Source organism: Aethalodelphis obliquidens, unplaced genomic scaffold, assembly GCF_003676395.1.
Source record: "Aethalodelphis obliquidens isolate GAN/ISIS:26980383/991018 unplaced genomic scaffold, ASM367639v1 scaffold43, whole genome shotgun sequence".
Lineage (NCBI taxonomy): Eukaryota > Metazoa > Chordata > Mammalia > Artiodactyla > Delphinidae > Aethalodelphis > Aethalodelphis obliquidens.
Window position 1 is genome coordinate 17083022 of NW_020837987.1, and position 14228 is coordinate 17097249.

Genomic DNA, 14228 nt, shown 5'->3' on the forward strand with positions numbered 1-14228 from the left:
CGCATGATAAGGAAGATGCAGGCTTAGAAAGAGAAGTTCATCTAAGAACTTTTCTAGAAAATCCTTCCTAGATTCTGATCTCCATGACAGCCAGGGCCATGTTTGTCAGATCTCCCTTTGAATAACAAACTTATTATTATAACTTACAAAGTTGAGCATACGTCAGCTTGACACTCCAGCTTTACCTCTACTGCATTTTCTCTCACCTTATGCTATCTGTTTCAGCCACATTGACCATCTTTCAGGTGCAGCCCTATTATGTGCCTGTAGTGAGTTCAGGGATTTCAGTGCTGATCAAGGAAAAAGATGCGACCACAAGGTGGCAGTAGGACAGGACTTTCAGTCCCTTACCACACCTTGCTTCCTCCACAGGACCTTTGCACATGCTGTTCCCTCTGTTTAGAACACCCTTCCAGACCCCTAGTTAACATCTGCTCGTCTTTCAGATCTCACATCACTTCTTCAGAGAGCTCAATGATGAGATCAAATCTTCCTTGTGAAACTCCCTCTTCTTTTTGCTATAGTTGTAATGGTGAAGACGGCTAACGGTTTCCCAGCAGCCAAATTTCCCTTCTTCCTTTAAGTAACAGAAAACCCCTCCCATTTTTAGAAGGGCGCTCTCTAGAGCCTGTATGCCCCCACCTCCCCAGACACTTTTGCAGCTAGACCTGGCCTGTAAGTTCTGGTCAGAGACATGTTCAAAATCTGGGTGCTGCTCTTAAAAATAATTGTATGAGCCCTCTCTCTCTCTCTCTCTCTCTCTCTGTCTGTCTCTCTGTCTCTCTGTCTCTCTCTCCTTCCCTCCCTCCCTTTTCCTTTCTTGCTGGCTCTGAACTACATATGAAAGCTACATGTTGATAAAAGCAAAAATGTTGATAAACAGCTCTAGACTGTTTGATTACGTACTGTTAAGTGAGAGAGAAATAAAATTATAGATAGCTTTTTCTTGGGGGTTTGTCACGGCAGCTTAAAGTGCCCCCTAATCAAGACGGTGAGTATAAATTTCTCTGTGAGCTTCAAGAGAGTAGAGTTCATGTCTGCTGTTACTCCCCATGTAATTCCAGCACCTAGCACAGTACCTTGCTCGTGGTGGCCATTTGATAAATGTGCAATAAGCAGATGAATGAGACCTTGGGGGAAGCCAGCGCGGGGACAAGAGTAGACAAAAGTATCTAATAGCGTTCATGTTTCTATTGCTGTGGTAACAAACTATCACAAACTAAGTGGCGTAAGGCAACATAAATGTTTTATTTTTCCGTTCGGGAGGTCAGAAGTCCAAAACAGGTCGGCAGGCTGTGTTGCTTCTGGAGTCTCTAGCAGAGAATCCAATTCCCTGTCTTTTCCAGCTTCTAGAGGGGTCTGCATCCCTTGGCTTGAGGGCCTGCATCACGCTGACCTCTGCTTCCATCTTCACATTGCCTTCTCAAACTCTGACCCCCTTGCCTCCCTCTTAAAATTATTATGTGGCATCCACCCAAATTATCCAGGATAATCTCCCCATATCATGATTCCTAATTAAATCACACCTGTTAAGTCCCTTTTGCCATGTATACCATAGTCACAGGTTCCGGGAACTGGGATACCAGATGTTCGAGGGACCATTATTCTGCCCACCATAAAAGGGTACACATACGGAGCCTGCTTATGTAGCCCTCAGCATGGAGAGTCATCCAGTCAGAATGTGTGTGTTTCCTGAGCCCGCCTATGTGCCAGGCCCTGGAGATGTGGAGATAAAATGACCTGGTCCCTCTTGGCAGGAGCGTGTGGTCTAGTCTGGGAGAGGGAGTTAATACAGAGCGTGATAAATCATCACGGTATGACAAGGCACTGTGGGAGCACAGATGGGTCAGGCAAGAGTCTGCAGAGGAAACAGCATCTAATCTGAGACCTGAAGGCTGAGTAGAGTGAAGCAGACAAGAGAAAACAGAAAAGAGAGGCTGTACCAGATGCATCACATCTCCATACAGACATCTTGGAAACCGAGAATGTATGGGTGACGAACAAAGGAAACGCTGTGTCAAAAACCGTAAATCACTTTGCAAGTGCTCGAGGTGGTGACATTCCCCTTTCTCTTCCTCATCTAAAAGTGATTGTGAGGGGAAAAGTTGGAAACAACCTAAATATGCATCAGGAGGACCAAGTAAACTAGAATCCAGCCGTACAAGGGCAAATGCTAGACAGCAGCTTTAAAAAAGAGAGAAAAAGGTGGAGCTAGCTCTAATGACATGGAAATGTCTCCAAGAGAGATTGCAAAGTGAAAAATGTAAGATGCAGAACCATGTGAGTCACGAAGTATCAATTTTGCTTTGGGAGAAAAAGAAGTACAAAAATACACACGTGTGTTTGAAAGCATGGAAATTTTTTATAAGGATTCAGAGATAATTTAAGGAAGATGAGGAAGGGGAAGAAGGAGGTTGTTATATGTCCCCTGATAATAATTTTTAAAACCATGGATATATGTTAGCTTTAACATTTAAAAAATAATTAAAATAAATTGATAAAGGTAGTAATTGTTCTCCAGGTGATTCTTATTTGAAGTTGAAGTGTAATGGAGGGAAATTGAGAGGAAGAAGAGGTCTCACTCATCAGAAACCCTGGAAAGAAACCCAGCGCTGTCTCAGGGTGGAGGACCCTACTTTCCAAAGGGGAATAATGGGCATTGCCAGAGATCCTATTTCTCGAGCCCTGCACTTCGCCAAGCTCTGAGCCAAGGGTTTTATGCATGTGATTTTATTAAATCCTCACAACAGCCCATTTTACAGAGAAATAACCTGAGTCTCAGCGTTCAGTGGTTTGTTCAAGGTCATAAATGAATACGATGGTGAAACTGGGGTTCCAGCTTAGGCCTCTTTAACTCCAAAGTTCATGATCTTCACTACTTACCTATACTGGTCACTAAGATGAATGAGGAAGGAAGGAGGGAAAGAAATAAAGGAAGGAGGAGGGAAGTAAGGAAATCTGGGGGAAGGGGAGGCACCAAAATAAAATCCGAGTCGTTGGAAATGGGGTGTCAGCAACACACAGGAGAATGGGTGCGGAGTGTTACTCACCAGTTGGAGTGATGTCTGCGTGACACACCAGCCCTATAGAAGGTCGAAGGGGTTTGGTCTTGTCAAAGCCTTCGGTTGCTCCCGGCCCCACCTCATTGGGCACCCAGGAATCTAAGTCCCCAGGCCCTCTATCCTCTGGGAAACAGAAATCTTGCCCATACTTTCTCTTCAGTAGCCATAAATTCAGACTTCCAGTCCCCACTTATTTCAGAGCCCAAAAGTCTGGACCCAAGCCCATCTTGCCTCTACACCCAAGAGTTCAGGCCCTTGGATTCCACCGTTTCGAGGAGATAATAACCTGAGCCCACAGTTTCTCCTCTCTGGGCTGCAGGAGTCTGGGCCCCCAGTTTCCTTCTTTCCCAGGTGTCTTGGCTTCTCCATCTCCCTCCCACATCAAGATCTAGGACCATAGGTTCTCTGTCTCCAGGAATTCAGATCCCTAGCCCTCTCCTGCTTCAAGATCTAGAGAATCCTGCCCCCAACTTCCTCCTCTTCCAGGAACCCAGGAATTCAGGACCCCTGGGTCCTCTTGCCTTAGGACCCAGGGGTCTGAGCCCCAGTCCTGTTATTCTGGCCTAGAATTCCAAACCCTCAGCTCGTGCCTCCTGATCACCCTGCACCTGCCCTCAGGGAGACCCCAGCCCAGCCAGGGGCCCAGGGAGAAGCGGGTGGGGTGTCTCACAGAGAGTCAGCAGCTGCAGATTCATCACCAGGGCCATGGTGGGCAGTTCTCGGCTGGAGCAGGAACAGGAGCCAGGGCTTGGCTGTGCCCTCCCCCCTACCAGGAAATGAGGCAACATCAGGAAGCCAGAGCCCTATTGAAGGAAGGAAGGAGCGAGGTGGGGGCCCCTGGGTGACTGTGTCACAGCCCCATGGTGCTGTGGAAAAAGTTGGGAGAGGGCGCAGTCATAACTGTTCTGTTCATTAAACTTTGGGAAAAAAAAATTAGCACCTATTATGTGCCAGACCCTGTGCTACACGGTTGGGGGAAAGGGGCACAGAAGGGAGTCAGACCCCATTACTGTGCTCAAGTAGCTCCCAGCCTGATGGAAAGGCAGATTCCGACCAGGTTAGTTAAAACAAAACAAAACAGAACAAAATGATGTACGCTATAATGGAGGTCACATAGGGCACTGTGAGAGTATACAGAAGGTCCCTAACCCTTCTGGGATGAGACTTAGGGCTTGCAGGACGAACTGATTTTAAGCTGATACCTCAAATTGGTGATTCGTCCTCTCCCAGCCTCCGTTTGCCCATCTGTAAAATGGGCTCTCATAAGTAAACTATAAAATGAGGACTGATGCATTCCGCCTTAGCTGGGCCGCAGTAGGAGGACTGAAAGTTACTCCTCTGGAACGACTTTCTAGGCGGAGAGAAAGAAAGAGAGCGGCGGCAGGTGCGCCAAGACAGGTTTGCGCTTATATCTGCAGCATCACCTCTTTTCCCCGCAGCCATCGTCTAGGACCGCTGTTCTGCGCCAGTGCGCACGCGCGGATTTAGCCCGTGGAGGCTAGCGGGCCAGGACCACAACTCCCAGAGTGCTCCGCACCCCCGCCGCCGTCTGGGATTGCTGTTCTGCGCCAATGAGCACGCGCGGACTCCGACTGCGGAGGCCGTGCCCAGGGACCACAAGTCCCAGAGTGCTCCGCGCCCTCGCCGCCGCAGCCGCCGCCGCCGTTGCCGAGACCAAGATGGCCGGGAGTAAGTGTGGCTTCTGTCAGCGCGCGGGGATGGTACCGGGAACCCCGGGTGGTGCCAGGGGTAGGGCAAGACGGAGCCCCCGTGGAGGCGGTGGGGTCCGGGCCGGAGGGGGGCGCAGAGGTCACGAGGGAGCTCCTCCAGGGCGGGGGTGGCGCGAGAGGGGTAGAGGTCACCGGGGGCATCACCTGCAGGGGTGACCCTTCTCGCCCACCCTTCCAGGAATCGCCGCCTTTCTCAGGAATGTCTGGGCCAAGGAGCCGGTGCTAGTGGCATCCCTCACCATCGGGGGTCTCGGTGCGTGAGTGCCCCAGGCGCGAAAGTGCATCACCCCCAATCGGCGTCCCGGCTTTATCTCCTCCACCCCCTAGAGGTCCCACTGCCCCTCACCAGTGCTCCATCGCCCCCCCCACCATCGTTCCATCCTGTATCCCCGAGGCCCGACCGCCGTCCTCAACGTTCCGTGTCCCCACTTGTATGCCAACCCCCCCCACCCCCACTATTATGACTCCTCCACTACCCCATCGCTCCCCACCCCGTACACACCCACCCAAGAGGTCCAGAATCCCTTCAAAGAAGAGGTTGTCAACCCTAGCTGTGCATTATAAGAGCTAAAAAAAAATAATAATAAATGAAAAGTAATGTCCTTATCCTCCCCTTTCACCCTCATCGCCCCCCCACCAGATTCTGAATTGAATTGGGTGGGGTGGAGGTGGGGCTAGGGAATCTTGTGTCTTGTGAAAATCCCCCAGTGATTCTTACGTGCTTCTGCGATTGAGAACCTCAGCTGTAGAACTGGGCTACTCAGATCTCAAGGTAATGCTGTGGGTCTTGGTGAGATACAGGTTCTGTTTCCGTAGGTCTGGGGTGGGTCTGGGGATGCTGCATTTCTAACACGTTCCCAGGTCTTGTCAATACTGCTGGTTGGCAGGCCACACACTGAGTGAGGTTCTAGAACACAGTTGTCCCACACGGCAGCCACGGGTCGCATGGGCCACTGAGCACTTGAAATGGGGCCAGTATGAATTGAGATGGTATATGTTACCCTGATGTAAAGCATACACCAGATTTCAAAGACTTTGTATAACAAAGCATATATAAAATATCAATGTCTTTTATGCCGAGGATATGTTGAAATGCCTTGGGTATACCAGGTTAAATTTATCTTTTAATTTGTATGTTTTAACTTTTTTTTATAAATTTATTTATTTACTTTTGGCTGCTTTGGGTCTTTGTTGCTGCACGCAGCTCTTCTCTAGTTGCGGCGAGCGGGGTCTACTCTTTGTTGTGGTGCGCCGGCTTCTCATTGCGGTGGCTTCTCTTGTTGCAGAGCACGGGCTCTGGGCGCGCGGGCTTCAGTAGTTACGGCACGAGGGCTCAGTAGTTGTGGCTCGCAGGCTCAGTAGTTGTGGCTCGCAGGCTCAGTAGTTGTGGCACACGGGCTTAGTTGCTCTGCAGCATGTAGGGTCTTCCCGGACCAGGGCTTGAACCCACGTCCCCTGCATTGGCAGGCGGATTCTTAACCACTGCGCCACCAGGGAATCCCTGTATGTTTTAACTTTTATGTGGCTATTAGAAAATGAAAAATTACATACATGTCTCTCATATTTATGTCGGACAGCACTGACCCAGAATATTCCTTTACATGCCCTGCCCCACCCGCCATGACTCCCTGCTCCTACCCCAGGTAGACTGTAATTTCACAATGACTGTTTTTTGTACAAAACCTTCTCCTCAGTTTGTAACAGTTCATGATTTCTCTGGAACGTTCCCAGGACACCCCCGACCCACACCCCTTAATGTGCTCCATGACTCAAATGCGCTCATCCTGTGACCAACCCTTTCTTCCTTCCTGTGTCTTCTAGATCCCACAAGTCTCTGGATGCTTGGCTTCCACCCTCACTTCCAAAAAAAAAAAAGTCTTATAAACCCTTCTGCTGATGTACGGGGCTCCCAGGGTGCCAAGGGGCCTCCTGGAGGCGCTGGACCCCCCTCCTCCCCTCCCCGCATGCACTTGACCCCCATCTTGAAAACGCTCAGCTACGGTCCCCGCCGCCACCTCCTTCCCCTGGGCCTCACCCCTGTGTCTCTCCGCAGCTATAATTCTACCTGCCCTCAGCCCCTACGTCAAGTACTCCATCATGATCAATGAGGCCACACCCTACAACTACCCAGGTGAGTGGGAGCCAGGGCAGCAGCCTTGGACCTTGCTGAGCTGGGAGTGGAATGATGATGGGCAGGTCTTTCCTCTGCAGGGATCCAAGATTCTGCAGTGCAGTCTGGACTCTTTTTTTCCTTCAACAGATATAATCCACATGCCGTAAAATTCGCTTTGTCTGTTTTTGCACTTTGAGTTTCTGTCATGGTTCCAGATTTCTGTCCTTGTCCGGGTTCGCAATCTCTGTTGCTTTCTGGAGTTTTGTCTTCCTGGGTCTCCACCTCTCCAGGTCTCTGTTCTGCTTCCTTGTGTCTGTTGGGTCTTTCTCTGGGTCTCCTTTCTGTATCCATCGTTCTGGTTTCCCATGTCTCTAGGTCTCTATCTCCCCACTTCCCTGCATCTCTGATTTTCTGATCCATACTCTCTCTTCTCTCTCCCCGGGGTCCCGTTTCCCTCTTTGAAAGTAAGCTGACAGGCCAGCCCTTTTCTGTGGGCCCCCAGCGATCTGCTCGTCTCAGTGGCCCACCCTCCTGTCCCACAGTGCCCCTCCGAGACGATGGGAACATGCCTGATGTGCCCAGCCACCCGCAGGACCCCCAGGGCCCAAGCTTGGAGTGGCTGAAGAAACTGTGAGCTCCTCCATTGACAGGGAGAGGCCCCCTCCCTGACGGCCCCCAATAAAAATGTGAAAACCACACCCAGCGTCTGAGTGTGTGCGGCTGCAGGTGGAAGCAGTGGACAGCGGCCGAGGCGAGTGTAGGGGCTGGTTTACTGGGGTGGGGGTGGGGTCAGTCAAAGGCGGGGCTGGCTAGGGTGGGGTAGGGCAGCAGCTTGTCCGGCCCCCGAGAAACCCAGCTGGAGTCTAGGGCCTCGTCCGCTTCAAAGCCGAAGTCTTCCTCGACCTTAATCTGGGGGAGATGAGAACAGGCGTGAGAAGGGCCCCGGCCTCGCTGTTCTTTCCCAGGCCAGACGGCGTCCTCTGTGCACCTCACCAGAAGTCCCGGCATCCCCTGCAGTGTCACCGCCCTCCCCTGCCTTCTCTCCCTCCTCTGCCGCCGACCCTCCCCGGTTATCTTTTCTTCTCCCCAGAGCCGCCTCCACATCTTCCTTGCCTCCACGCAAGCCCCTTGCCTGGCGTCTTACAATGCTTTCTCCTTCCCCGGCCAACACCAGCCCTGTCCAAGCCTTCCAGCTCTCCCAGCCCTGCAGGGCCCGGCCCCGCCCCCCCGCAGCGCAGCAGGGAAGCCCAGGAGCCTCAGTCCCGCCCTGCGGACCCCTGGACTCCAGGCTGCCCCCACCTGCACCGGGGCCAGTTCTGGAGTCAGCGCAGCTCCCACTCGGCGGCCGTCCCGGGGTGCTCGCCGCCTCTTCCGCCCGCTGGGCCCCTCGCCAGGGGCCGGGCTGCCAGGTTCTGGGGGTGCAGGCGTCCTTCTAGGCGGGGACAGCCCCTCTTTCTCTGGAGGCTCGTTCTCGGCGTTGCCTGGGGTGGGGGCGTCTGTGCCCTGGCTGCCCTCGTCCTGGCAGACAGGGAGGTGGGCGCGTGAAGGCTGCGTCCTGGGCTCCCGCTTCTCCCAGCCCACCCGTGACCGCATCGCACTCACCTCCAGCACGATGGTGAACTGGCTGGCGCGGTAGTCATCACCGTAGGAGTCCAGCACTCTCATGAGGAACCTGCGGCCGGAGAGAAGCCGCCGGGGGGGCAGCTTTATCTTCTGGCGGTTAGGAAGGGGGCCCACGACAGCCCAGCTCTGACTGAAGCCAAGGCTGTCCTGGACCCAGAAGGTCTGAGACACCCGGGTGGCAAGCACTTGAGACAGCCAGTGGGGCTCTGGGCAGGACCAGGTGACCTGCACCTCCGCTCCTGCTCTGTAATCTGGAGGTGACAACCCCACTGGGCGGCCCGCTGACCACGACACTGCAGCTTGATGACAGCTCTGCAGTACTCGGCTTGTAAACGGTCAAACATAAGTTATTATTTTCATTACTCCCTGGGAGGCGGGCCCGGAGCACTCTCACTGGTGATGCTGCCTTCTCTTCCCCACGCCTGCTTCTAAAAGCTTTTCGGTTTTTTGTTTGTTTTAAGCTCTGATTAGATGGTCCCCGTAAGCCAGCGCCTGGGTGGAGCGTTTCACGCGCACAGTCTCTTATTCTACAAGTAGGTATCAGGTGTCCTCTCTGTGCTATCCACCACGGAAGCCACTGATCATCTGTCACCATCCTTGAGCGCCTGCCACGTGGCGAGAGTGACTGAGGAATGGAAATTTTAAATTTCGCTTGATTTTAGTTAATTCAGATGAAAATCGAACCACGTGGCTACCAAGCACATGAAATGAGGCTCGTGCAACTGAGGGAGTGAATTTCCAATTTCACTTCGTCTTAATAAACTTGGCCTGTGACCACTGAGGAACTGAATTTTCAATTTCATTTGAATGAATTGAAATTTATTTTAATGAATGTTAAAATTCCACTTCAATGTAAAATAAAGTCACCACCTGCAGCTGGCATCCTGGACAGCACAGGTGTGGACAAGAGGAGGACCCAGGAGCTGAGCCCTGGCTACTGCAGGTTCAGGGTTTGGGGAAGTGAATGAACCAGCAAAGAGGCAAGAATCAACGGCTGGGAGGAGGGGAAACTGAGGCAGATGAGTGACCTGGCCAAGAAAGTGCTTCAAAGAAGAGGGTGTATCCACTGGGTCAGGTAAGTGGAGGGCTGGGGACTGACCGGGGGTCTCGGCATCATGGAGACTCTGTCATGAGGCCTGTTCTCCACGTTTCAGGGAGGTGGGGACCCAGTGGAGTGGCGGGCCGGCCCCAGAGCTCACTCCCCATCCGGGTTGCAGTGATCCGAGGCGGGAGGCTCAGCTGAGCTCGTCCCCTGTGGGCTCCCATTTAACCCTCAGCAGCCTTGTGATCTCAGTGTTAACCCTTAGTTGACGGGGAACTGGGGCTCAGAGAGGGGACGTGGCTTGCCCTGAGTCACACAGCAGAACGGCGCTCGAAGCTGAGTCTGTGGCCCTAAGTCTGGTCTCCTGCCTTCCGCTGCACTCCATACAAAGGGAGCACACCTCTCCCCCAAGGCCCAGGGCTCAGCTTCCTTCCAAGGCCCAAGGTGGTGGTGACAGGGGTTGGGGAGCAGAGGCAAGCGATGCAGGCCCAGAGCAGGTGTGCAAGGGGTTACCTCCGCTCCTGCTGGAGTCTCCGAGTTATCCTCTGTACCTGATGGAGCCTGTTCAGGACCCGCTCGTTCACCTGCGGGGAGGTGGGAGAAAACACAGGTCAGCCGGACTCCGCATGCTCAACACGTGGTGAATGGGGCCCAGCTGGAGGGCGACTGGCCCAGGGCCATCCCGGGGCCCCCAGGGCCTGCTCCTTCCCCCTCCTCACTGCCTCTCTTGCTTCTCTCCCTCATCCACGCTGCTCACACTGGCCTCCAAGCTCACGCTTGAGTCCCCTGACACCGTCCTGTCCTGGGGGCTTTCCACGTGCTCTTCCCCAGGTGCCTGCCTAGCTCTCTCAAAGGCTGCACTCAAAGGCTACCTGCTCAGACCTCTCGTTAATTGCAGCAGCCCCTCCCCCACTTCCCACACCCGAGCGTCCCCCCCCCCCCCCCGCCCTCTCAGCTCCACTTTTCCATCGCCTATAGCCTCTCTCTCTATGCAATGTTCTCACTCTCCGTCTCCCCCAACAGAACAGAAGCCCCAAAGGACCAGGATTTGTGCCTCTGTCCCCGGTGCCTTGAGCAGACCCTGGCAGAGGGGGTGCTCCCTAAATACTGTTAAACAGATGACTTCACCTAGTGATAAAGTGCTTGAAGGACACCAAACTGGTAGATATGCTGGAGACAAGGGCAGGAGGTGGCCACTTTAGTGAAGGTCATCAGAGGAGATGTGTGCCCAAGCGTGAAGGAGTATGTTCTGCTCCTGCGCCAGAAAGACCTGGGTTTGAATCCCAGCCTGCCACTTCTCAGCTCTGTGACCTAGGGCAAGTTACTTAACTTCTCTGAGCCTCAGGTTTCTGCACTGGTAAAAGGAGAATAATAATAACGTATTCCTGGCGGGGGACGGGGGGAGCTAAGAGCAGAGGCTCAAATGCAACTCCATTTGAGCAAATGGTTGAGTCTCTTTGGACCCCAGCATCCATCTGTTAAAAAGGGCTCAGGATGCCTGCTGCTTGGGGGGTGCTGAAAGAGTTCCTAGATGTCCCTGCGTAAAGCCCCCAGAGCAGGCCTGGCACGCAGTGGGTGCTCACAGGTGAGAGTGCTTGCTCTGACAGCACCACCCTTGCTGTCAGACCCTGTGAACACACAGTGACGTGAGGAGTCGTGAAATCACGGGGTGGTGGGGGGAGAAGAGAGAGGAGTGGTCATGGAGAGAAGAGAGGTTGGGGTGAGCTGAAGGATGAAGCGGAGGCAAAAGCTACCTGGTAAAAGATACATAGTATCTGGTTTATGTATATTATGTAAGTTTATATTAACACGTACATAAAACCATATTACAGAGTGCTGCAGGGACTTCCCTGGTGGTCCAGCGGTTAAGACTCCACGCTCCCACTGCAGGGGACGCAAGTTTGATCCCTGGTTGGGGAACTCAGATCCCACAGGCCACACAAACAAACAAACCAAAACAAAAAACACCAAACAGTACTGCTAGGGACGTCATCAGGTTAACTGTCATCAGGTGTGTGTCTGTATGTCTGTCTGCTGGGTCCGTAGGGAGGACTGGGACAGCTGGCCACAGGGTACGCATAGGTTCAGCCTCTGTGCAGCTTCGGGGGAATATACTTCAATGCCTGGAGCTGACCTGCTCCAAGCCCACTGCCCTCAGCCTGGCATTCGAGTCCCCTCCCCAGCGTCCCCATCAGACCAGACAGCTCTCCAATCCTGAGTAAGCCCTACGCCACACAGAGTCCTAAACGTACCTTTCCCTCCAGCTTGACGTGTTCCTACTTAATCTAAGACTTGATTCAAACCTCACCTCCTTATTAGTTCTCTAAGTCGTCTCTCTCTCTTCCTCTCCTTGACTTCTACCCTAGCTCAAGCCTTCTCCTCTCCTGCCTGGGCCACTACACCAGCCCCCTTCCAGAACTCCCCCACCAGCGTTGTTACAGGTTGGATGGTGTCCCCCCAAAAAAGGTGTGTTGGAGTCCTAACTCCCAGTGCCTCAGAATGTGACCGTATTTGGACACAGGGTCTTCACAAAGGTAATCAAGTTAAATGAGGTGATTGGCCTTAACCCAATATGACTGGTGGCATCCTTATTAAAAGAAATTGGGATATACACACACACACAAGCACGGGAAGATGAAAGCAGAGATCTACAAGCAAGGAACACAAAAGATCTCCAGCAAACCACCAGAAGCTAGGGAGGATGCCTAGAACAGATAACAGATTCTCCCTCACAGCCCTCCGGATGAACCAACCCCGCTGACACCTTGATCCCAGACTTCTAGTCTCCAGAACCGTGAGGCAGTACATTTCTATTACTTAGCCATCCGTTTGTGGTTCTTGATACAGCGGCCCTAGCAAAAGAGTCCAGCCAAATTCAGAGAGTCTTTCAAGCACTGACCCTGTCCCTCCCCTGTTTGAAACCTTTTGATAGCTCCCCATCACTCTCAAAAAAAAAAAAAAAAAAATCCAAAGCTCTTGCTCTGGTGTTTGTGGCCTTTCAAGATCTGGGCCCTGCTTACTGCTCCATCCTCATTCTCACCAAGGAGGCTAATGCAGTGATTCAGCAGAAAGAACCTGAGGCTGGGCAGAGGCGTGGGGATGGAGGGGAGGAGAAGGACCCCAGAGAGATCTGAGAGGCAGGACACAGGACAGGAGTGAATGATGTCAAGGGTATGGGAGATTTGAAAAGTTTGATCGGTGGGCAGCAAGAGAGGCACCTGTGAAACATCAGTGAGCTGATCTGGGTTGTCAGATGATGCTCCTAGAGGAGACATCTCTCCAAGGTGCCTTGCACAGTGCCTGACATATAATAGGTGCTAAATAATAATGAATGAATAAGTGAATGGAAAATTCATTCAGCCGGGCAAGGAAGGCTGGGCATCTAGACAGGCAGAGACTGGGAAGGATTGGTAATAGAGGCCAGGGGACCCCAAAACAGGGGAATCCACACTCACCTACCTGCTCGATCTCCCGGCAGCGTCGACCTAGCGCCTGGTACTTCCTGCGGTTTAGTTCCCGCTGGCGCCGCCGCCGGCCCCGGGCTGCCTCTTCCTCTTCATCTCGCTCCCGGAGCCCGGAGCCACCCAGACCCCCAGACACAAACTCCACTTCTGTCTCAAGCTCGCTCTCCAGGATGTGACCACCGAACAAAGGAGGCAGCGCCAACTCTGAGCCTGGCGGCGCTGAGAACTCTTCAAAGCCCACAGCTGCCATGGTCCTGTAGAGTCAGTGGGTTCAGGGACCCTGAATACCTAGCCCTTAGTCCCTCCTCCCACAGACCAGAAGCCCAACTCCCAGACCCCTCCTCTCTCTGATGCAGGAGTCCGAGGCCCCCAGCCCACCATTCCCAGGATCCAGAAGAGTTCGAGCCCCGACCCCTTCCTCCCAGGATCCAGGAGTCCAGGGCCCCAGCACCCGCTTCCCAGTATCAAGGAGTCCAGACTTCCAGCCCCTTCTTCCCCGAGTTCCACGGGGAGTTCAAGCCCCCCAAGCCCTCACTCAGACCCAGGAGTCCTGACCTCCAACCGCCTCGCCTGTCAGATCCAGGAGTCTAGACCCGTAGCCTTTTCCCCCAGGATGCTCGAGTACGGACCCCAGTCCCTACAAGAGTTATAAGCCAAAGGAGTTGCAGGAACTGCAATCCCCGTCAGTCCTCCGCGCAGAAGACCGCTCTTATGCAGCCGCAATGTCTTTTGGGATTCGTAGTTTCCCCCAAATCCACTCACCCTTCTCTCTGCTCCAGTTCCATCTCTCTCCGACTCCGGGGGCCCCGGGCCTCAGAACTTCCAACCTCGCTAACCTCTAGGTTAAGTCGCTCGCAAAACTACCTTTCCCATCAGGCTTCACGACCCCAGCATCCGGGACCTTTGCCGCTACGCCTTCTGGGAGCTGTAGTTTCCTATTTCCGGCTCCGCTCCCCAACCCCTCCACCTCCACCTCGACTCCTGGCTGAAAGCCTTGCTTTCTCGTCGAACTCCTCCACCAGTGGTCTGAGTTGCCCTCGACTTTATTCTTGTCTTGACACCCTGTCGTCAGATTATGGCGATTCTCCGCTTATCAGGCTCAGTCCACAACGGGCGTGAGCCGGATAAAGCGCCTCTTCTCTCCGGATCATCCCTTCTCCGCCTAGCGGCAGGTGCTAATAAAGTTGTTGTTCC

General features: G+C 53.3%; 2 protein-coding genes across 3 annotated transcripts; one reads left to right on the forward strand and one right to left on the reverse strand.

The window, feature by feature from the left end:
* The first annotated feature begins 4618 nt into the window (after positions 1-4618).
* NDUFA3 (NADH:ubiquinone oxidoreductase subunit A3) lies at positions 4619-7603 on the forward strand. The gene is made up of 4 exons (XM_027080357.1): positions 4619-4751; positions 4971-5045; positions 6846-6923; positions 7448-7603. The coding sequence occupies exons 1-4, from the start codon at positions 4634-4636 to the stop codon at positions 7537-7539; spliced, it is 363 nt and encodes a 120-aa protein (XP_026936158.1). The 5' UTR covers positions 4619-4633; the 3' UTR covers positions 7540-7603.
* Positions 7604-7650: 47 nt separating this feature from the next.
* On the reverse strand, positions 7651-14212 carry TFPT (TCF3 fusion partner). Of its 2 annotated transcripts, XM_027080353.1 has the most exons (7): positions 13797-14212; positions 13590-13671; positions 13030-13288; positions 10084-10154; positions 8508-8577; positions 8205-8423; positions 7651-7814 (listed from the first exon to the last, which is right to left on the reverse strand). In XM_027080353.1, the coding sequence occupies exons 3-7, from the start codon at positions 13282-13284 to the stop codon at positions 7695-7697; spliced, it is 735 nt and encodes a 244-aa protein (XP_026936154.1). In that variant the 5' UTR covers positions 13285-13288; positions 13590-13671; positions 13797-14212; the 3' UTR covers positions 7651-7694. The 2 variants fall into 2 exon arrangements, with proteins under 2 accessions (XP_026936154.1, XP_026936153.1); XM_027080352.1 differs by lacking the exon at positions 13590-13671 and having other exon boundaries at positions 13797-14210.
* Between the last annotated feature and the right edge of the window lie 16 nt (positions 14213-14228).